At 43.2% G+C, this 23,863-nt stretch overlaps 1 protein-coding gene across 1 annotated transcript in view; it reads left to right on the top strand.

Annotated features, from left to right (window-relative positions):
• Positions 1-23,863, top strand: part of cog6 (component of oligomeric golgi complex 6) — a 121,432-nt gene that overhangs the window by 81,601 nt on the left and 15,968 nt on the right. The window contains exons 12-15 of the mRNA XM_031791283.1: positions 2,028-2,145; positions 7,897-8,028; positions 9,498-9,665; positions 21,232-21,339. Of these exons, the coding sequence (XP_031647143.1) occupies positions 2,028-2,145; positions 7,897-8,028; positions 9,498-9,665; positions 21,232-21,339 (526 nt within the window). The remainder of the gene's footprint in view (positions 1-2,027; positions 2,146-7,896; positions 8,029-9,497; positions 9,666-21,231; positions 21,340-23,863) is intronic.

The following is a 23,863-nucleotide window of genomic DNA, read 5'->3' as shown; positions in this document are numbered from 1 at the left end:
TCACTGTGAGGTCTACTACACCTGTTGTATTCAGCATTTCACTGTAAGGTCTACTACACCTGTTGTATTCAGCATTTTCACTGTGAGGTCTACTACACCTGTTGTATTCAGCATTTTCACTGTGAGGTCTACTACACCTGTTGTATTCAGCATTTCACTGTGAGGTCTACTACACCTGTTGTATTCAGCATTTCACTGTGAGGTCTACTACACCTGTTGTATTCAGCATTTCACTGTAAGGTCTACTACACCTGTTGTATTCAGCATTTCACTGTGAGGTCTACTACACCTGTTGTATTCAGCATTTCACTGTAAGGTCTACTACACCTGTTGTATTCAGCATTTCACTGTAAGGTCTACTACACCTGTTGTATTCAGCATTTTCACTGTGAGGTCTACTACACCTGTTGTATTCAGCATTTTCACTGTGAGGTCTACTACACCTGTTGTATTCAGCATTTCACTGTAAGGTCTACTACACCTGTTGTATTCAGCATTTCACTGTAAGGTCTACTACACCTGTTGTATTCAGCATTTCACCGTAAGGTCTACTACACCTGTTGTATTCAGCATTTCACTGTAAGGTCTACTACACCTGTTGTATTCAGCATTTCACTGTGAGGTCTACTACACCTGTTGTATTCAGCATTTCACTGTAAGGTCTACTACACCTGTTGTATTCAGCATTTCACTGTAAGGTCTACTACACCTGTTGTATTCAGCATTTCACTGTAAGGTCTACTACACCTGTTGTATTCAGCATTTCACTGTGAGGTCTACTAGACCTGTTGTATTCAGCATTTCACTGTGAGGTCTACTACACCTGTTGTATTCAGCATTTCACTGTGAGGTCTACTACACCTGTTGTATTCAGCATTTCACTGTGAGGTCTACTACACCTGTTGTATTCAGCATTTCACTGTGAGGTCTACTACACCTGTTGTATTCAGCATTTCACTGTAAGGTCTACTAAACCTGTTGTATTCAGCATTTCACTGTAAGGTCTACTACACCTGTTGTATTCGGCGCACGTGACAAATCAACTTTGATCTGATTTGACCTCTGAACCTGACCTCTGAACCTAAACCCCGACCTCTGAACCTAACCTTAAGTTATACGATCACACCATCAGGTAGCTAGATTCATCCCCCCAAACCCCCACAAAACACCAAGATCACATGACAGTAAACTGGTCAAGGTGGTTTGATACCATTTCTCTCATCCTTCTAAATGCCTCTATAAAGCCTTTATACAGTGTTGTTCATTTAGAGTTCACTGTTCAATGATGCCCCCTCTATCTGTCTCTCTCTCTGTCTATCTGTCTGTCTCTCTGTCTCTGTCTCTCTCTGTTTCTCTTTCTGTCTCTCTCTCTCTCTGTGTCTCTTTCTGTCTCTCTCTCTGTGTCTCTTTCTGGCTCTCTCTCTGTGTCTCTTTCTGGCTCTCTCTTTCTCTCTCCGTCTGTCTATCTGTCTGTCCCTGTCTCTCTCTCTGTGTCTCTTTCTGTCTCTCTCTCTGTCTCTTTCTGTCTCTCTCTATCTATCTCTCTTTCTGGCTCTCTCTATCTTTCTCTCTCTGTCTCTTTCTGGCTCTCTCTATCTGTCTGTCTCTCTCTCTCTCTGTCTGTCTCTCTGTCTCTCTCTCTGTCTCTCTTTCTCTCTCTCAATTCAATTCAAATCAAAGGGCTTTATTGGCATGGGGGAAACATGTGTTAATGTTGCCAAAGCAAGTGAGGTAGATAATATACAAAAGTGAAATAAACAATAAAAATGAACAGTAAACATTACACATACAGAAGTTTCAAAACAATAAAGACATTACAAATGTCATATTATATATATACAGTGTTTTAACAATGTACAAATGGTTAAGGTATACAAGGGAAAATAAATTAGCATAAATTTGGGTTTTTACTGTGTCTCTTTATGGCTCTGTCTGTCTCTGTCTCTCTCTCTGTCTCTCTGTCTCTCTCTCTCTCTCTCTCTCTCTCTCTCTCTCTCTCTCTCTCTCTCTCTCTCTCTCTCTCATAGTTGTATCGTGGGCACCAGTGTAGCCTCCCTGCTGATGACCATCGAAGAGATGCACATCCTAAGCAAGAAGATGTTTTTCAACAGTCTCAGTCTGCACGCGAGCAGGCTCATGGACAAGGTAGGCTTTGTTGTCTTTAGTAAACTAAACATCACTTTGTTGATGACCTCATATAGAGCTTCTATTTTGTTGCTCTGATGGACACGGCTATCACCTATCACAGTATTGTGTTGCTCTGATGGACACGGCTATCACCTATCACAGTATTGTGTTGCTCTGATGGACACGGCTATCACCTATCACAGTATTGTGTTGCTCTGATGGACACGGCTATCACCTATCACAGTATTGTGTTGCTCTGATGGACACGGCTATCACCTATCACAGTATTGTGTTGCTCTGATGGACACGGCTATCACCTATCACAGTATTGTGTTGCTCTGATGGACACGGCTATCACCTATCACAGTATTGTGTTGCTCTGATGGACACGGCTATCACCTATCACAGTATTGTGTTGCTCTGATGGACACGGCTATCACAGTATTGTGTTGCTCTGATGGACACGGCTATCACAGTATTGTGTTGCTCTGATGGACACGGCTATCACCTATCACAGTATTGTGTTGCTCTGATGGACACGGCTATCACCTATCACAGTATTGTGTTGCTCTGATGGACACGGCTATCACCTATCACAGTATTGTGTTGCTCTGATGGACACGGCTATCACAGTATTGTGTTGCTCTGATGGACACGGCTATCACCTATCACAGTATTGTGTTGCTCTGATGGACACGGCTATCACCTATCACAGTATTGTGTTGTATGAATACGATCAGTGAACAGAGATGAACAGTTTGTACACTGATCAATAGTATAAATTAAACATGTAAAGAGTTGGAGTCATGAGCTGAAATAAAAACATCCCAGAAATATTCTATCCACACAGAAAACGGTTTTTTTCTCTCCAATTTTGTGTACAAATTTTCTTTACATCCCTGTTAGTGAGCATTTCTCCTTTGCCAAGATAATCCATCCACCTGACAGGTGTGGCATATCAAGAAGCTGATTGAACCGCATGATCATTACACATGTGCACCTTGTGCTGGGCACAATAAAAGGCCAATCTAAAATGTGTAGTTTTGTCAACCACAGATGTCTCTACTGGTGTGCTGACTGCAGGCATGTCCACCAGAGCTGTTACCAGAGAATTGAATGTTCATTGATTCATAAGCCCCCCCCCCACGTCTTTTTAAAGAATTTCGCAGTACGTCCAACCGGCCTCACGACCGCAGACCTGGGTCGGGAGGGGGGGGGGGGGGGGGGATTTCTGTCTGTAATAAAGCTCTTTCTTGGGGGAAAAACTAATTCTGATTGGCTGGGCCTTGTGCCACAGTGGCTGGGTCTGGCTCCCCAGTGGCTGGGTCTGGCTCCCCAGTGGCTGGGTCTGGCTCCCCAGTGGCTGGGTCTGGCTCCCCAGTGGCTGGGTCTGGCTCCCCAGTGGCTGGGTCTGGCTCCCCAGTGGCTGGGTCTGGCTGGGCCTTGTGCCACAGTGGCTGGGTCTGGCTCCCCAGTGGCTGGGTCTGGCTCCCCAGTGGCTGGGTCTGGCTCCCCAGTGGCTGGGTCTGGCTCCCCAGTGGCTGGGTCTGGCTCCCCAGTGGCTGGGTCTGGATCCCCAGTGGCTGGGTCTGGATCCCCAGTGGCTGGGTCTGGATCCCCACTGGTTGGGTCTGGATCCCCAGTGGCTGGGTCTGGATCCCCACTGGTTGGGTCTGGCTCCCCAGTGGCCGGGTCTGGCTCCCCAGTGGCTGGGTCCTGGCTCCCCAGTGGCTGGGTCTGGCTGGGTCTGGATCCCCACTGGCTGGTTCTGGCTCCCCAGTGGCTGGGTCTGGCTCCCCAGTGGCTGGGTCTGGTTTTGGGTCTGGTTTTGGGTCTGGCTGGATCTGGCCCCCAGGTTCTGGGTCTGGTTCTGGGTCTGGCTCTGCAGGTTCTGGGTCTGGCTCTGCAGGTTCTGGGTCTGGCTCTGCAGGTTCTGGGTCTGGTTCTGGGTCTGGCTCCCCAGGTTCTGGGTCTGGTTCTGGGTCTGGCTCCCCAGGTTCTGGGTCTGGTTCTGGGTCTGGTTCTGGGTCTGGTTCTGGGTCTGGTTCTGGGTCTGGCTCCCCAGGTTCTGGGTCTGGTTCTGGGTCTGGTTCTGGGTCTGGCTCCCCAGGTTCTGGGTCTGGTTCTGGGTCTGGTTCTGGGTCTGGCTCTGCAGGTTCTGGGTCTGGTTCTGGGTCTGGCTCCCCAGGTTCTGGGTCTGGTTCTGGGTCTGGCTCTGCAGGTTCTGGTCTGGTTCTGGGTCTGGCTCCCCAGGTTCTGGGTCTGGGTCTGGTCTGGCTCTGCAGGTTCTGGGTCTGTTCTGGGTCTGGCTCCCCAGGTTCTGGGTCTGGTTCTGGGTTCTGGTTCTGGGTCTGGCTCCCCAGGTTCTGGGTCTGGTTCTGGCTCTGCAGGTTCTGGGTCTGGTTCTGGGTCTGGCTCCCCAGGTTCTGGGTCTGGTTCTGGGTCTGGTTCTGGGTCTGGTTCTGGGTCTGGCTCCCCAGGTTCTGGGTCTGGTTCTGGGTCTGGCTCCCCAGGTTCTGGGTCTGGTTCTGGTCTGGCTCCCCAGGTTCTGGGTCTGGTTCTGGGTCTGGGCTCCCCAGGTTCTGGGTCTGGTTCTGGGTCCTGGCTCCCCAGGTTCTGGGTCTGGTTCTGGGTCTGGTTCTGGGTCTGGCTCCCCAGGTTCTGGGTCTGGTTCTGGCTCTGCAGGTTCTGGGTCTGGTTCTGGGTCTGGCTCCCAGGTTTCTGGGTCTGGTTCTGGGTCCTGGTTCTGGGTCTGGCTCCCCAGGTTCTGGGTCTGGTTCTGGGTCTGGCTCCCCAGGTTCTGGGTCTGGTTCTGGGTCTGGCTCCCAGGTTCTGGGTCTGGTTCTGGGTCTGGCTCCCAGGTTCTGGGTCTGGTTCTGGGTCTGGCTCCCCAGGTTCTGGGTCTGGTCCTGGGTCCTGGGCTCCCCAGGTTCTGGGTCTGGTTCTGGGTCTGGCTCTGCAGGTTCTGGGTCTGGTTCTGGGTCTGGCTCCCCAGGTTCTGGGTCTGGTTCTGGGTCTGCCGTTCTGGGTCTGGTCTGGTCTGGCTCCCAGGTTCTGGGTCTGGTTCTGGGTCTGGCTCCCCAGGTTCTGGGTCTGGTTCTGGGTCTGGGTCTGGCTCCCCAGGTTCTGGGTCTGGTTCTGGGTCTGGTTCTGGGTCTGGCTCCCCAGGTTCGGGTCTGGTTCTGGGTCTGGGTCTGGCCCCGGTTCTGGGTCTGTTCTGGGTCTGGTTCTGGGTCTGGCTCCCAGGTCTGGGTCTGGTTCTGGGTCTGGGTCTGGCTCCCCAGGTTCTGGGTCTGGTTCTGGGTCTGGTTCTGGGTCTGGCTCCCCAGGTTCTGGGTCTGGGTCTGGTTCTGGGTCTGGCTCCCCAGGTTCTGGGTCTGGTTCTGGGTCTGGCTCCCCAGGTTCTGGGTCTGGTTCTGGGTCTGGTTCTGGGTCTGGTTCTGGGTCTGGCTCCCCAGGTTCTGGGTCTGGTTCTGGGTCTGGTTCTGGGTCTGGCTCCCCAGGTCTGGGTCCTGGTTCTGGGTCTGGTTCTGGGTCTGGCTCCCCAGGTTCTGGGTCTGGTTCTGGGTCTGGTTCTGGGTCTGGTTCTGGGTCTGGTTCCCCAGGTTCTGGGTCTGGTTCTGGGTCTGGTTCTGGGTCTGGTTCTGGGTCTGGCTCCCCAGGTTCTGGGTCTGGTTCTGGGTCTGGCTCCCCAGGTTCTGGTTCTGGGTCTGGTTCTGGGTCTGGTTCTGGGTCTGGCTCCCAGGTTCTGGTTCTGGGTCTGGTTCTGGGTCTGGTTCTGGGTCTGGTTCTGGGTCTGGTTCTGGGTCTGGTTCTGGGTCTGGCTCCCCAGGTTCTGGGTCTGGTTCTGGGTCTGGCTCCCCAGGTTCTGGGTCTGGTTCTGGGTCTGGCTCCCCAGGTTCTGGGTCTGGTTCTGGGTCTGGTTCTGGGTCTGGTTCTGGTTCTGGGTCTGGCTCCCCAGGTTCTGGGTCTGGTTCTGGGTCTGGCTCCCCAGGTTCTGGGTCTGGTTCTGGGTCTGGTTCTGGGTCTGGCTCCCCAGGTTCTGGCCTGTTGACTGATTTCGTTATATGAACTGTAAAATCTTTGACATTTATTCATTTAATATTTAATATTTTTCTTCAGTGTAGAAGTGCCTCGTCCTGTGTACGTGCGGTGTACCTGCATGATGGTCCAACTTCCACATTTTCTATTTAGACAACAAAAAGTGTTTGAAATGTTCCTGTGCCCAAGCTAATGACATGCTGGTGCAGTAGTAGTTCAATAGGATATGGAGAAACATGTTGTTTCTCAACCCTCACAGACAACAGGCCTATTCCTGTAAGACATGGAGACCTAAACGGGTCCCTAATTCACTATATAGAGCACTGCTTTTGACCAGGGCCCATAGGGCTTTGGTCTAAAATAGTGCCCTATACAGGGAATAAGGTCACCATTTGGGACCGTTTGTGAGGAGAGCTGGTAGTTACCAGTTGGGACTGAGAAACAGCAGTCCGTTTCCTCAAATTGGAGTCCAAATATCCCGGATCACGGACAGGCCTCAGTCCAAACAACACTAGCTGCTATCAGATCAATAGCATGAATCACACTAACAACCCTCAACGCCTCTCTAATCTATCGGCCCTGGGTAGGCTGCTACTTTGTTACCTTCTCCACACCAGCTAATACCAGGGACACTGACTTTTACTAATCACATGTATTAGATGGAGAGGAGGAGAGATGGAGGGAGGAGAGATGGAGGGGGGGAGAGATGGAGGGAGGAAAGATGGAGAGATGGAGGAGAGATGGAGGAGAGATGGAGAGATGGAGGAGAGATGGAGAGATGGAGGAGAGATGGAGGGAGGAGAGGTGATGGAGAGGAGAGGTGATGGAGAGGAGAGATGATGGAGAGGAGAGATGGAGAGGAGAGATGGAGGGAGGAGAGATGGAGAGAGGAGAGATGGAGAGAGGAGAGATGGAGAGAGGAGAGATGGAGAGAGGAGAGATGATGGAGAGAGGAGAGATGATGGAGAGGAGAGATGATGGAGAGGAGAGATGATGGAGGGAGGAGAGATGGAGGGAGGAGAGATGGAGAGGAGAGATGGAGGGAGGAGAGTTGGAGGGAGGGAGGGGAGATGGGGAGGGGGAGAGTTGGAGGGAGGGGAGATGGGGAGGGTGAGAGATGGAGGGAGGAGAGATGTGGAGAGTTGGAGGGAGGGAGGGAGGGAGGGAGGGAGGGGAGAGTTGGAGGGAGGGAGGGAGGGAGGGAGGGAGGGAGGGAGGGCAGATGGATGGAGGAGAGATGTGGAGAGTTGGAGGGAGGGGAGATGGAGAGATGGAGGAGAGTTGGAGGGAGGAGAGATGGGGGGGAGGGAGGTGGGATGGGGAGAGATGGAGAGGGTGAGAGATTGAGGGAGGAGAGATGGAGAGATGGAGGAGAGGGGTAGAGAGAGGAGCATGGCCATGGTAGCTATGAAGGAGGAACTGTAGTGTAGTGGTTGAATTGTTTCTCTAACCCCTCCCTCTAACCCCTCCCTCCTACCCCTCCCTCTAACCCCTCCCTCCACTTCCTCTACTCCTCCCTCTAACCCCTCCCTCCTCCTCCTCCCTCTAACCCTCCCTCCTCCTCCTCCTCCCTCTAACCCCTCCCTCATCCTCCTCCTACCCCTCCCTCTAACCCCTCCCTCCTCCTACTGCCTCCCTTTAACCCCTCCCTCCTCCTACCGCCTCCCTCTAACCCCTCCCTCCTCCTCCCCCTCCCTCTAACCACCTCCTCCCTCCTCCTCCCTCCAGGTTGAGCTCCCCCCTCCAGACCTGGGCCCCACCTCCTCTCTGACCCAGACCCTGGCTCTCCTGAGGGAGGTGTTGGCCTCTCATGACTCCTCTGTAGTTCCTCTGGACGCTCGCCAGGCTGACTTCGCTCAGGTAATGTCCTCTTCCCTCAGGTTAATGTCCTCTGCCCTCTGGTTAATGTCCTCTTCCCTCAGGTTAATGTCCTCTGCCCTCAGGTTAATGTCCTCTGCCCTCAGGTTAATGTCCTCTGCCCTCAGGTTAATGTCATCTGCCCTCAGGTTAATGTCCTCTGCCCTCAGGTTAATGTCCTCTGCCCTCAGGTTAATGTTCTCTGCCCTCAGGTTAATGTCCTCTGCCCTCAGGTTAATGTCCTCTGCCCTCAGGTTAATGTCCTCTGCCCTCAGGTTAATGTCCTCTGCCCTCAGGTTAATGTCCTCTGCCCTCAGGTTAATGGCCTCTGCCCTCAGGTTAATGTCCTCTTCCATCAGGTTCTGTCTGTCTGTCTTGCTCTCTCTGTCTGTCTGTCTAGCTCTCTCTCTGTCTGTCTCACTTTCTCTGTCACTCTCTCTGTCTGTCTCGCTCTCTCTCTGTCTGTCTGTCTCTCTCTGTCTGTCTGTCTGTCTGTCTGTCTCGCTCTCTCTCTAACTGTCTGTCTCGCTCTCTCTCTGTCTGTCTCGCTCGCTCTCTCTCTGTCTGTCTGTCTCGCTCTCTGTCTGTCTGTCTCGCTCTCTCTCTGTTGTCTGTCTGTCTCGCTCTCTCTCTGTCTGTCTCGCTCTGTCTGTCTGTCTGTCTGTCTGTCTCGCTCTCTGTCTGTCTCTCGCTCTCTGTCTCGCTCTATGTCTGTCTGTCTCGCTCTCTCTCTCTGTCTCTCTCTCTGTTAGGTGTTGTCTTGTATCCTCCTCCCTCCATCTCTCCCCCTCCCCATCTCCCTCCCTCCCTCCCTCCCTCCAACTCTCCTCCCTCCAACTCTCCTCCATCTCTCCCCCTCTTCCATCAGGTTCTGTCTGTCTGTCTTGCTCTCTCTGTATGTCTGTCTCGCTCTCTCTCTGTCTGTCTGTCTCGCTCTCTGTCTGTCTGGCTCTTTGTCTCTCTGTCTCGCTCTCTCTCTCTGTCTGTCTCGCTCACTCTGTCTGTCTGTCTGTCTCGCTCTCTGTCTGTCTGTCTGTCTCGCTCTCTCTCTCTCTGTCTGTCTCTCTCTGTCTGTCTGTCTGTCTGTCTCGCTCTGTCTGTCTCGCTCTCTCTCTGTCGCTGTCTGTCTGTCTGTCTCGCTCTCTCTCTGTCTGTCTGTCTCGCTCGCTCTCTGTCTGTCTGCCTGTCTCGCTCTCTGTCTGTCTGCCTGTCTCGCTCTCTCTCTGTCTGTCTCGCTCTCTCTCTGTCTGTCTGTCTGTCTGTCTCTCTCTCTGTCTGTCTGTCTGTCTCGCTCTCTGTCTGTCTGTCTCTCTCTCTCTCTGTCTCTCTGTTAGGTGTTGTCTTGTATTCTGGACCCCCTGTTTTCAGCCATTAACTCTGTCCTCTCTCTGTCTCTCTGTTAGGTGTTGTCTTGTATTCTGGACCCCCTGTTTTCAGCCATTAACTCTGTCCTCTCTCTGTCTCTCTGTTAGGTGTTGTCTTGTATCCTGGACCCCCTGCTCCAGCTGTGTACAGTTTCAGCCAGTAACCTCGGTACTGCAGACATGGCAACGTACATGGTGAACTCTCTGTATGTGATGAAGACCACCCTGGCTCTGTTTGAGTTCACAGACAAGAGGCTGGAGATGCTGGAGTTCCAGGTACTGAACTGGCAACCCTTTGTTGGAGCACTGATGGCCAGTTTCCAAAAGACAGATGAAGCCACGTGCTGGACTAAGGAGAGTTCAGGACTACAACTCAATCTGTCTCTGGGAAACTGGCCATCAGTGTTGTAGAAAAGTTGTCTGTCCCTGGACGTGCCTGAAACATGTGGATGTCACATTATAGACATTACAGAATATATTCTATTTGATGTTTAGGCCTAATTTAGTCAATACTACTCTAGCCAGTGATTGAACTGTCTTTATGTGTTCTGTTCCAACAACAGTAGCCATAGTAACATTAAATACATGATGTATTATGTTCTAGAACAGTAGCCATACATAGTAACATTAAATACATGATGTATTCTGTTCTAGAACAGTAGCCATAGTAACATTAAATACATGATGTATTCTGTTCCAGAACAGTAGCCATAGTAACATTAAATACATGATGTATTCTGTTCTAGAACAGTAGCCATAGTAACATTAAATACATTATGTATTCTGTTCTAGAACAGTAGCCATAGTAACATTAAATACATGATGTATTCTGTTCTAGAACAGTATCGATAGTAACATTAAATACATTATGTATTCTGTTCCAGAACAGTAGCCATAGTAACATTAAATACATGATGTATTCTGTTCTAGAACAGTAGCCATAGTAACATTAAATACATGATGTGTTCTGTTCTAGAACAGTAGCCATAGTAACATTAAATACATGATGTGTTCTGTTCCAACAACAGTAGCCATAGTAACATTAAATACATGATGTATTCTGTTCCAGAACAGTAGCCATAGTAACATTAAATACATGATGTATTCTGTTCTAGAACAGTAGCCATAGTAACATTAAATACATGATGTGTTCTGTTCTAGAACAGTAGCCATAGTAACATTAAATACATGATGTATTCTGTTCTAGAACCGTAGCCATAGTAACATTAAATACATGATGTATTCTGTTCCAACAACAGTAGCCATAGTAACATTAAATACATGATGTATTCTGTTCCAGAACAGTAACCATAGTAACATTAAATACATGATGTATTCTGTTCCAACAACAATAGCCATAGTAACATTAAATACATGATGTATTCTGTTCTAGAACAGTAGCCATAGTAACATTAAATACATGATGTATTCTGTTCTAGAACAGTAGCCATAGTAACATTAAATACATGATGTATTCTGTTCCAACAACAGTAGCCATAGTAACATTAAATACATGATGTATTCTGTTCTAGAACAGTAGCCATAGTAACATTAAATACATGATGTATTCTGTTCTAGAACAGTAGCCATAGTAACATTAAATACATGATGTATTCTGTTCCAACAACAGTAGCCATAGTAATATTAAATACATGATGTATTCTGTTCCAGAACAGTAACCATAGTAACATTAAATACATGATGTATTCTGTTCCAACAACAGTAGCCATAGTAACATTAAATACATGATGTATTCTGTTCCAACAACAGTAGCCATAGTAACATTAAATACATGATGTATTCTGTTCTAGAACAGTAGCCATAGTAACATTAAATACATGATGTATTCTGTTCCAACAACAGTAGCCATAGTAACATTAAATACATGATGTGTTCTGTTCCAACAACAGTAGCCATAGTAACATTAAATACATGATGTATTCTGTTCTAGAACACTAGCCATAGTAACATTAAATACATGATGTATTCTGTTCTAGAACAGTAGCCATAGTAACATTAAATACATGATGTATTCTGTTCCAACAACAGTAGCCATAGTAACATTAAATACATGATGTATTCTGTTCTAGAACAGTAGCCATAGTAACATTAAATACATGATGTATTCTGTTCTAGAACAGTAGCCATAGTAACATTAAATACATGATGTATTCTGTTCCAACAACAGTAGCCATAGTAATATTAAATACATGATGTATTCTGTTCCAGAACAGTAACCATAGTAACATTAAATACATGATGTATTCTGTTCCAACAACAGTAGCCATAGTAACATTAAATACATGATGTATTCTGTTCTAGAACAGTAGCCATAGTAACATTAAATACATGATGTATTCTGTTCCAACAACAGTAGCCATAGTAACATTAAATACATGATGTGTTCTGTTCCAACAACAGTAGCCATAGTAACATTAAATACATGATGTATTCTGTTCCAGGACAGTAGCCATAGTAACATTAAATACATGATGTATTCTGTTCTAGAACAGTAGCCATAGTAACATTAAATACATGATGTATTCTGTTCTAGAACAGTAGCCAAAGTAACATTTAAATACATGATGTATTCTGTTCTAGAACAGTAGCCATAGTAACATTAAATACATGATGTATTCTGTTCCAGAACAGTAGCCATAGTAACATTAAATACATGATGTATTCTGTTCCAGAACAGTAGCCATAGTAACATTAAATACATGATGTGTTCTGTTCTAGAACAGTAGCCATAGTAACATTAAATACATGATGTATTCTGTTCCAACAACAGTAGCCATAGTAACATTAAATACATGATGTATTCTGTTCTAGAACAGTAGCCATAGTAACATTAAATACATGATGTATTCTGTTCCAACAACAGTAGCCATAGTAACATTAAATACATGATGTGTTCTGTTCCAACAACAGTAGCCATAGTAACATTAAATACATGATGTATTCTGTTCCAGGACAGTAGCCATAGTAACATTAAATACATGATGTATTCTGTTCTAGAACAGTAGCCAAAGTAACATTTAAATACATGATGTATTCTGTTCTAGAACAGTAGCCATAGTAACATTAAATACATGATGTATTCTGTTCCAGAACAGTAGCCGTAGTAACATTAAATACATGATGTGTTCTGTTCTAGAACAGTAGCCATAGTAACATTAAATACATGATGTGTTCTGTTCTAGAACAGTAGCCATAGTAACATTAAATACATGATGTGTTCTGTTCCAACAACAGTAGCCATAGTAACATTAAATACATGATGTGTTCTGTTCCAAGAACAGTAGCCATAGTAACATTAAATACATGATGTATTCTGTTCTAGAACAGTAGCCATAGTAACATTAAATACATGATGTATTCTGTTCTAGAACAGTAGCCATAGTAACATTAAATACATGATGTATTCTTTTCTAGAACAGTAGCCATAGTAACATTAAATACATGATGTATTCTGTTCCAACAACAGTAGCCATAGTAACATTAAATACATGATGTATTCTGTTCCAACAACAGTAGCCATAGTAACATTAAATACATGATGTATTCTGTTCCAACAACAGTAGCCATAGTAACATTAAATACATGATGTATTCTGTTCTAGAACAGTAGCCATAGTAACATTAAATACATGATGTGTTCTGTTCCAAGAACAGTAGCCATAGTAACATTAAATACATGATGTATTCTGTTCCAGAACAGTAGCCATAGTAACATTAAATACATGATGTATTCTGTTCTAGAACAGTAGCCATAGTAACATTAAATACATGATGTATTCTGTTCTAGAACAGTAGCCATAGTAACATTAAATACATGATGTATTCTGTTCTAGAACAGTAGCCATAGTAACATTAAATACATGATGTATTCTGTTCTAGAACAGTAGCCATAGTAACATTAAATACATGATGTATTCTGTTCTAGAACAGTAGCCATAGTAACATTAAATACATGATGTATTCTGTTCTAGAACAGTAGCCATAGTAACATTAAATACATGATGTATTCTGTTCTAGAACAGTAGCCATAGTAACATTAAATACATGTGTATTCTGTTCCAGACCATAACCATGTAAACATTAAATACATGATGTATTCTTTCCAACAACAATAGCCATAGTCACATTAAATACATGATGTATTCTGTTCTAGCAACAGTAGCCATAGTAACATTTAAATAACATGATGTATTCTGTTCATAGAACAGTAAGCCATAGTAACATTAAATAACTGATGTATTCTGGTTCCAAACAAACAGTTAGCCATGCAGTAACAGTTTAAAATAAACATGATGTATTCTGTGCTAGAACAGTAGCCATAGTAACATTTAATACATAGATGTATTCGGTCTGACGAACAGTAGCCATCATGTAAACATTAAATACATGATGTATCTTGGTTCCAACAACAGTAGCCATAGTTAATATTAAATATCATGATGTATTCTGTTCCAGAACAGTAACCATTAGTAAACATTAAATACCTGATGTATTCTGTTCCAACAACAGTAGCATATACATTAAATACATGATGTATTCTGTTCCAACAACAGTAGCCATAGTAACATTAAATACATGATGTATTCTGTCTAAACAGTAGCCATAGTAACATTAAATACATGATGTATTCTGTTCCAACAACAGTAGCCCATAGTAACATTAAAACATGATGTGTTCTGTTCCAACAACAGTAGCCATAGTAACATTAAATACATGATGTATTCTGTTCTAGAACACTAGCCATAGTAACATTAAATACATGATGTATTCTGTTCTAGAACAGTAGCCATAGTAACATTAAATACATGATGTATTCTGTTCCAACAACAGTAGCCATAGTAACATTAAATACATGATGTATTCTGTTCTAGAACAGTAGCCATAGTAACATTAAATACATGATGTATTCTGTTCTAGAACAGTAGCCATAGTAACATTAAATACATGATGTATTCTGTTCCAACAACAGTAGCCATAGTAATATTAAATACATGATGTATTCTGTTCCAGAACAGTAACCATAGTAACATTAAATACATGATGTATTCTGTTCCAACAACAGTAGCCATAGTAACATTAAATACATGATGTATTCTGTTCTAGAACAGTAGCCATAGTAACATTAAATACATGATGTATTCTGTTCCAACAACAGTAGCCATAGTAACATTAAATACATGATGTGTTCTGTTCCAACAACAGTAGCCATAGTAACATTAAATACATGATGTATTCTGTTCCAGGACAGTAGCCATAGTAACATTAAATACATGATGTATTCTGTTCTAGAACAGTAGCCATAGTAACATTAAATACATGATGTATTCTGTTCTAGAACAGTAGCCAAAGTAACATTTAAATACATGATGTATTCTGTTCTAGAACAGTAGCCATAGTAACATTAAATACATGATGTATTCTGTTCCAGAACAGTAGCCATAGTAACATTAAATACATGATGTATTCTGTTCCAGAACAGTAGCCATAGTAACATTAAATACATGATGTGTTCTGTTCTAGAACAGTAGCCATAGTAACATTAAATACATGATGTATTCTGTTCCAACAACAGTAGCCATAGTAACATTAAATACATGATGTATTCTGTTCTAGAACAGTAGCCATAGTAACATTAAATACATGATGTATTCTGTTCCAACAACAGTAGCCATAGTAACATTAAATACATGATGTGTTCTGTTCCAACAACAGTAGCCATAGTAACATTAAATACATGATGTATTCTGTTCCAGGACAGTAGCCATAGTAACATTAAATACATGATGTATTCTGTTCTAGAACAGTAGCCAAAGTAACATTTAAATACATGATGTATTCTGTTCTAGAACAGTAGCCATAGTAACATTAAATACATGATGTATTCTGTTCCAGAACAGTAGCCATAGTAACATTAAATACATGATGTGTTCTGTTCTAGAACAGTAGCCATAGTAACATTAAATACATGATGTGTTCTGTTCTAGAACAGTAGCCATAGTAACATTAAATACATGATGTGTTCTGTTCCAACAACAGTAGCCATAGTAACATTAAATACATGATGTGTTCTGTTCCAAGAACAGTAGCCATAGTAACATTAAATACATGATGTATTCTGTTCTAGAACAGTAGCCATAGTAACATTAAATACATGATGTATTCTGTTCTAGAACAGTAGCCATAGTAACATTAAATACATGATGTATTCTTTTCTAGAACAGTAGCCATAGTAACATTAAATACATGATGTATTCTGTTCCAACAACAGTAGCCATAGTAACATTAAATACATGATGTATTCTGTTCCAACAACAGTAGCCATAGTAACATTAAATACATGATGTATTCTGTTCCAACAACAGTAGCCATAGTAACATTAAATACATGATGTATTCTGTTCTAGAACAGTAGCCATAGTAACATTAAATACATGATGTGTTCTGTTCCAACAACAGTAGCCATAGTAACATTAAATACATGATGTATTCTGTTCCAGAACAGTAGCCATAGTAACATTAAATACATGATGTATTCTGTTCTAGAACAGTAGCCATAGTAACATTAAATACATGATGTATTCTGTTCTAGAACAGTAGCCATAGTAACATTAAATACATGATGTATTCTGTTCTAGAACAGTAGCCATAGTAACATTAAATACATGATGTATTCTGTTCTAGAACAGTAGCCATAGTAACATTAAATACATGATGTATCTGTTCTAGAACAGTAGCCATAGTAACATTAAATACATGATGTATTCTGTTCTAGAACAGTAGCCATAGTAACATTAAATACATGATGTATTCTGTTCTAGAACAGTAGCCATAGTAACATTAAATACATGATGTATTCTGTTCTAGAACAGTAGCCATAGTAACATTAAATACATGATGTATTCTGTTCCAGAACAGTAGCCATAGTAACATTAAATACATGATGTATTCTGTTCTAGAACAGTAGCCATAGTAACATTAAATACATTATGTATTCTGTTCTAGAACAGTAGCCATAGTAACATTAAATACATGATGTATTCTGTTCTAGAACAGTAAGCCATAGTAACATTAAATACATGATGTATTCTGTTCTAGAACAGTAGCCATAGTAACATTAAATACATGATGTATTCTGTTCCAGAACAGTAGCCATAGTAACATTAAATACATGATGTATTCTGTTCCAGAACAGTAGCCATAGTAACATTAAATACATGATGTATTCTGTTCTAGAACAGTAGCCATAGTAACATTAAATACATGATGTATTCTGTTCTAGAACAGTAGCCATAGTAACAATAAATACATGATGTATTCTGTTCCAGAACAGTAGCCATAGTAACATTAAATACATGATGTATTCTGTTCCAGAACAGTAGCCATAGTAACATTAAATACATGATGTATTCTGTTCCAGAACAGTAGCCATAGTAACATTAAATACATGATGTATTCTGTTCTAGAACAGTAGCCATAGTAACATTAAATACATGATGTATTCTGTTCTAGAACAGTAGCCATAGTAACATTAAATACATGATGTATTCTGTTCTAGAACAGTAGCCATAGTAACATTAAATACATGATGTATTCTGTTCTAGAACAGTAGCCATAGTAACATTAAATACATGATGTATTCTGTTCTAGAACAGTAGCCATAGTAACATTAAATACATGATGTATTCTGTTCTAGAACAGTAGCCATAGTAACATTAAATACATGATGTATTCTGTTCTAGAACAGTAGCCATAGTAACATTAAATACATGATGTATTCTGTTCCAGAACAGTAGCCATAGTAACATTAAATACATGATGTATTCTGTTCCAGAACAGTAGCCATAGTAACATGAAATACATGATGTATTCTGTTCTAGAACAGTAGCCATAGTAACATTAAATACATGATGTATTCTGTTCTAGAACAGTAGCCATAGTAACATTAAATACATGATGTATTCTGTTCTAGAACAGTAGCCATAGTAACATTAAATACATGATGTATTCTGTTCCAGAACAGTAGCCATAGTAACATTAAATACATGATGTATTCTGTTCTAGAACAGTAGCCATAGTAACATTAAATACATGATGTATTCTGTTCTAGAACAGTAGCCATAGTAACATTAAATACATGATGTATTCTGTTCTAGAACAGTAGCCATAGTAACATTAAATACATTATGTATTCTGTTCCAGAACAGTAGCCATAGTAACATTAAATACATGATGTATTCTGTTCTAGAACAGTAGCCATAGTAACATTAAATACATGATGTATTCTGTTCTAGAACAGTAGCCATAGTAACATTAAATACATGATGTATTCTGTTCTAGAACAGTAGCCATAGTAACATTAAATACATGATGTATTCTGTTCTAGAACAGTAGCCATAGTAACATTAAATACATGATGTATTCTGTTCCAACAACAGTAGCCATAGTAACATTAAATACATTACGTAAGCACCACTAATTCAAGTCGTTGTTGTAAATCTATGTACGGTGGTGAACATGCTGACTCTAGACATGATACTGTTTGACATAGACCACAGCCCAGGTCAGACCACAGCCCAGGTCAGACCACAGCCCAGGTCAGACCACAGCCCAGGTCAGACCACAGCCCAGGTCAGACCACAGCCCAGGTCAGACCACAGCCCAGGTCAGTCTACAGCCCAGGTCAGACCACAGCCCAGGTCAGACCACAGCCCAGGTCAGACCACAGCCCAGGTCAGACCACAGCCCAGGTCAGACCACAGCCCAGGTCAGTCCATTGTCATGATAGCTGTGAATTCGAGCCCATTTGAAGCGTTCTCTATTGTATCGTGTTCCATACTTCGTATTGGAGTAGATAGGATTTCATATTGTCTCTGTCAGACAAAGGACAATCATGCTGTAGTGAGAGTTGGATGTGTGTCAGGAGTATAATTAAACATTAAGGCCTGAGGAGGTGTGATATATGACCAATATACCACGGCTAAGGGCTGTTCTTACACACGACGCAACGCGGAGTACAGCCTGGACACAGCCCTTAGCCGTGGTATACTGACCATATACCACAACCCCCCTGAGATGCCTTATTGCTGTTATAAACTGGTTACCAACGTAATTAGAGCAGTACAAATACATGTTCTGTCATACCCCTTGGTATACGGCCTGATATACCATGTCTGTCAGCCAATCAGCATTCAGGGCTCGAACCACCCAGTTAATAAATACTTTTATGCTGTGTGCATATGCCCCCTGGTATAAAGTAGTGCACTACATAGGGAATAGGGCTCTGGTCTAAAGTAGTGCACTACATAGGGAATAGACCTCTGGTCTAAAGTAGTGCACTATATAGGGAATAGGGCTCTGGTCTATAGTAGTGTACTACATAGGGAATAGGGCTCTGGTCTAAAGTAGTGCACTACATAGGCCTCTGGTCTAAAGTAGTGCACTACATAGGGCTCTGGTCTAAAGTAGTGCACTACATAGGGCTCTGGTCTAAAGTAGTGCACTACATAGGGAATAGGGCTCTGGTCTAAAGTAGTGCACTACATAGGGAATAGGGCTCTGGCCTAAAGTAGTGTACTATATAGGGAATAGGGCCCTGGTCTATAGTAGTGTACTATATAGGGAATAGGGCTCTGGTCTAAAGTAGTGTACTATATAGGGAATAGGGCTCTGGTCTAAAGTAGTGTACTATATAGGGAATAGGGCTCTGGTCTAAAGTAGTGTACTATATAGGGAATAGGGCCCTGGTCTATAGTAGTGTACTATATAGGGACTAGGGCTCTGGTCTAAAGTAGTATACTATATAGGGAATAGGGCTCTGGGCTAAAGTAGTGCACTATATAGGGAATAGGGCTCTGGTCTAAAGTAGTGCACTATATAGGGAATAGGGCTCTGGTCTAAAGTAGTGTACTATATAGGGAATAGGGCTCTGGTCTAAAGTAGTGTACTATATAGGGAATAGGGCCCTGGTCTATAGTAGTGTACTATATAGGGACTAGGGCCCTGGTCTATAGTAGTGTACTATATAGGGAATAGGGCTCTGGGCTAAAGTAGTGCACTATATAGGGAATAGGGCTCTGGTCTAAAGTAGTGCACTATATAGGGAATAGAGCTCTGGTCTAAAGTAGTGCACTATATAGGGAATAGGGCTCTGGTCTAAAGTAGTGCACTATATAGGGAATAGGGCTCTGGTCTAAAGTAGTGCGCTACATAGGGAATAGGGCTCTGGTCTAAAGTAGTGCACTATATAGGGAATAGGGCTCTGGTCTAAAGTAGTGCACTACATAGGGAATAGGGCTCTGGTCTAAAGTAGTGCACTATATAGGGAATAGGGTGCCATTTGGGATGCACTTAGTCTTCCAGAGGTATAATGAGAATATAGAGAATATTATACTGTGTTTCAGATGATGTGTGTCTGCTGTTGATGTTGGAGCACCCAGAGTCCCACTCTATCCCTCATTATAAAGACTTTATAATGCTGTTCAATTAACCACGAGTGCCATTCATCTACAATAGTGACTGAGATAGACATTGTACTAGAAACAGTATGTATTGTGTTAGTAGCCAGCCTGTCTGACTCTCTGTTTCCCTACTTCTGTCCCATCATCCTCTCCTCTCCCATCCTACTGTCCTCCCATCCTCTCCTATCCTCCTCTCCTCTCCTTATCTCCCATCATCCTCTCCTCTCCCATCCTACTGTCCTCTCCTCTTCTTATCTCCCATCATCCTCTGCTCTCCATTCATCCTCTCCTCTCCTTATCTCCCATCATCCTCTCCCATCCTACTGTCCTCTCCTCTTCTTATCTCCCATCATCCTCTCCTCTCCCATCCTCCTCTCCCATCCTACTGTCCTCTCCTTATCTCCCATCATCCTCTCCTCTCCCATCCTACTGTCCTCTCCTCTCCATATCTCCCATCCTCCTCTCCCATCATACTGTCCTCTCCTCTCCATATCTCCCATCCTCCTCTCCCATCCTACTGTCCTCTCCTCTCCATATCATCCTCTCCTCTCCCATCCTACTGTCCTCTCATCCTCTCCTCTCCCATCCTACTGTCCTCTCCTCTCCTTATCTCCCATCATCCTCTCCTCTCCCATCCTACTGTCCTCTCCTCATCTCCCATCATCCTCTCCTCTCCCATCCCCCTCTCCCATCCTACTGTCCTCACCCTTTTCTCCTCTCCATATCTCCCATCCTCCTCTCCCATCCTACTGTCCTCTCATCCTCTCCTCTCGTTATCTCCCATCCTCCTCTCCTCTCCCATCCTACTGTCCTCTCATCCTCTCCTCTCCTTATCACCCATCCTCCTCTGCTCTCCCATCCTCCTCTCCCATCCTACTGTCCTCATCCTCTCCTCTCGTTATCTCCCATCCTCCTCTCCTCTCCCATCCTACTGTCCTCTCATCCTCTCCTTATCACCCATCCTCCTCTGCTCTCCCATCCTCCTCTCCCATCCTACTGTCCTCTCATCCTTCTCTCCGTATCTCCCATCCTCCTCCTCTCCCATCCTACTGTCCTCTCATCCTTCTCTCGTTATCTCCCATCCTACTGTCCTCTCATCCTTCTCTCCGTATCTCCCATCCTCCTCTCCTCTCCCATCCTACTGTCCTCTCATCCTCTCCTCTCCTTATCACCCATCCTCCTCTGCTCTCCCATCCTCCTCTCCCATCTTACTGTCCTCTCATCCTACTGTCCTCTCATCCTTCTCTCCGTATCTCCCATCCTCCTCTCCTCTCCCATCCTCCTCTCCCATCCTGCTCTCTTCCTCCTCTCCCATCCTCTACTCCTACTCTCTTCTGTTTTCTCCCCTCTTGCTCCTCCTCTCCAGATTGAAGCTCACCTGGACACGCTGATCAACGAACAGGCTTCGTTCGTTCTGACCCGTGCTGGACTGAGTTACATCTACAGCTGTGTACAGCAGCACAGCCCAGAACAGGTCAGACTCGCTCACTCACTCCTTTACACACCACACCACAATCCACACCACACATACATGTAACATAGCAGCAGTTATATAGCAGTAATATACAACAGTAATATATAACAGTAGTATATAACAGTAGTATATAACAGTAGTATATAACAGTAGTATATAACAGTAGTATATAACAGTAATATATAACAGTAATATATAACAGTAATATATAACAGTAATATATAACAGTAGTATATAACAGTAATATATAACAGTAATATATAACAGTAATATATAACAGTAGTATATAACAGTAGTATATAACAGTAGTATATAACAGTAGTATATAACAGTAGTATATAACAGTAATATATAACAGTAATATATAACAGTAGTATATAACAGTAGTATATAACAGTAGTATATAACAGTAGTATATAACAGTAGTATATAACAGTAATATATAACAGTAATATATAACAGTAATATATAACAGTAATATATAACAGTAGTATATAACAGTAGTATATAACAATAGTATATAACAGTAATATACAACAGTAATATACAACAGTAATATATAACAGTAATATATAACAGTAATATACAACAGTAATATACAACAGTAATATACAACAGTAATATATAACAGTAATATACAACAGTAATATACAACGGTAATATACAACGGTAATGTACAACGGTAATGTACAACGGTAATGTACAACGGTAATGTACAACGGTAATGTATAACGGTAATGTATAACGGTAATGTATAACGGTAATGTATAACGGTAATGTATAACGGCAATGTATAACGGCAATGTATAACGGCAATGTATAACGGCAATGTATAACGGTAATGTATAACGGTAATGTATAACGGTAATGTATAACGGTAATGTATAACGGTAATGTATAACGGTAATGTATAACGGTAATGTATAACGGTAATGTATAACGGTAATGTATACCAGTAATATATAACAGTAATATATAACAGTAATATAGCACTTTTTACCTTCTCTTTATTCTTCTTTTCGTTTCACCATTGTTTACCTGATAACTCCGGAAGAGCTGTTGTCATGGTTACCACATGATTAGACTCTTAGTAAAGTAATTGTCTGTCCGTCCGTCCATCATAGCACCAATATGTCCTGTTCCGCTCCAGCAACAGTCACAACCAACTGGTGAATTAGAAGAAGAAAAAAAACGTATTTAAAATACGTTAGTTCATCAGTCTTGATTGGCCCAAGTGAGTTAATTCATTATTAATGGAACAAATTAATTAACACACATTCAAATTAATTCAGTGCAAATTTCATCAATTAGACAAAAGTTATTGACAAAATACAAGAGGGACAGCAAGTGAAGAGGATCTGGGGACCCATGCCAAGTCTTTCAGTCCCCTGAGGGGGAAAAGGTGTTGTCGTGTCCTCTTCACGACTGTCTTTGTGTGTTTGGACCTTGATAGTTCGTTGTTGATGTGGACACCAAGGACCATTCTAGTTTGTTGGTGATCTGGACACCAAGGACCATTCTAGTTTGTTGGTGATGTGGACACCAAGGACCATTCTAGTTCGTTGGTGATGTGGACACCAATGACCATGATAGTTTGTTGGTGATGTGGACACCAAGGACCATTCTAGTTTGTTGGTGATGTGGACACCAAGGACCATTCTAGTTTGTTGGTGATGTGGACACCAAGGAACTTGATAGTTTGTTGTTGATGTGGACACCAAGGACCATGATAGTGTGTTGGTGATGTGGACACCAAGGACTATGATAGTGTGTTGGTGATGTGGACACCAAGGACCATGATAGTTTGTTGTTGATGTGGACACCAAGGACCATGATAGTTTGTTGTTGATGTGGACACCAAGGACCATGATAGTTTGTTGGTGATGTGGACACCAAAGACCATGATAGTTTGTTGGTGATGTGGACACCAAGGACCATGATAGTTTGTTGGTGATGTGGACACCAAGGACCATTCTAGTTTGTTGGTGATGTGGACTCCAAGGACCTTGAAACTCTCGACACACTTCACTACAGCCCTGTCGATGTTAATGGGGGCCTGTTCGGCCCGCCTTTTCCTGTAGTCCACGATCAGCTCCTTTGCCTTGCACACATTGAGGGAGAGGTTGTTGTCCTGGCACCACACTGCCAGGTCTCTGACCTACTCCCTATAGGCTGTCTCATCGTTGAGGGAGAGGTTGTTGTCCTGGCACCACACTGCCAGGTCTCTGACCTACTCCCTATAGGCTGTCTCATCGTTGTCGGTGATCAGGCCTACAACTGTTGTGTTGTCAGCAAAGTAAATCAAATCAAATCAAATGTATTTATATAGCCCTTGTACATCAGCTGATATCTCAAAGTGCTGTACAGAAACCCAGCCTAAAACCCCAAACAGCAAGCAATGCAGGTGTAGAAGCATGATGGTGTTTGAGTCGTGTTTGGCCACGCAGTCGTGGGAGTACAGGAAGGAGCTTAGCACACACCCCTGAGGGGCCCCTGTGTTGAGGATCAGCGTGGCAGATATGTT

The sequence above is a fragment of the Oncorhynchus kisutch genome, linkage group LG15, assembly GCF_002021735.2.
Source record: "Oncorhynchus kisutch isolate 150728-3 linkage group LG15, Okis_V2, whole genome shotgun sequence".
NCBI classification, from domain to species: domain Eukaryota; kingdom Metazoa; phylum Chordata; class Actinopteri; order Salmoniformes; family Salmonidae; genus Oncorhynchus; species Oncorhynchus kisutch.
Note: the sequence above shows the minus strand (reverse complement) of the source record. Positions and strands in the feature narration are given on the sequence as shown.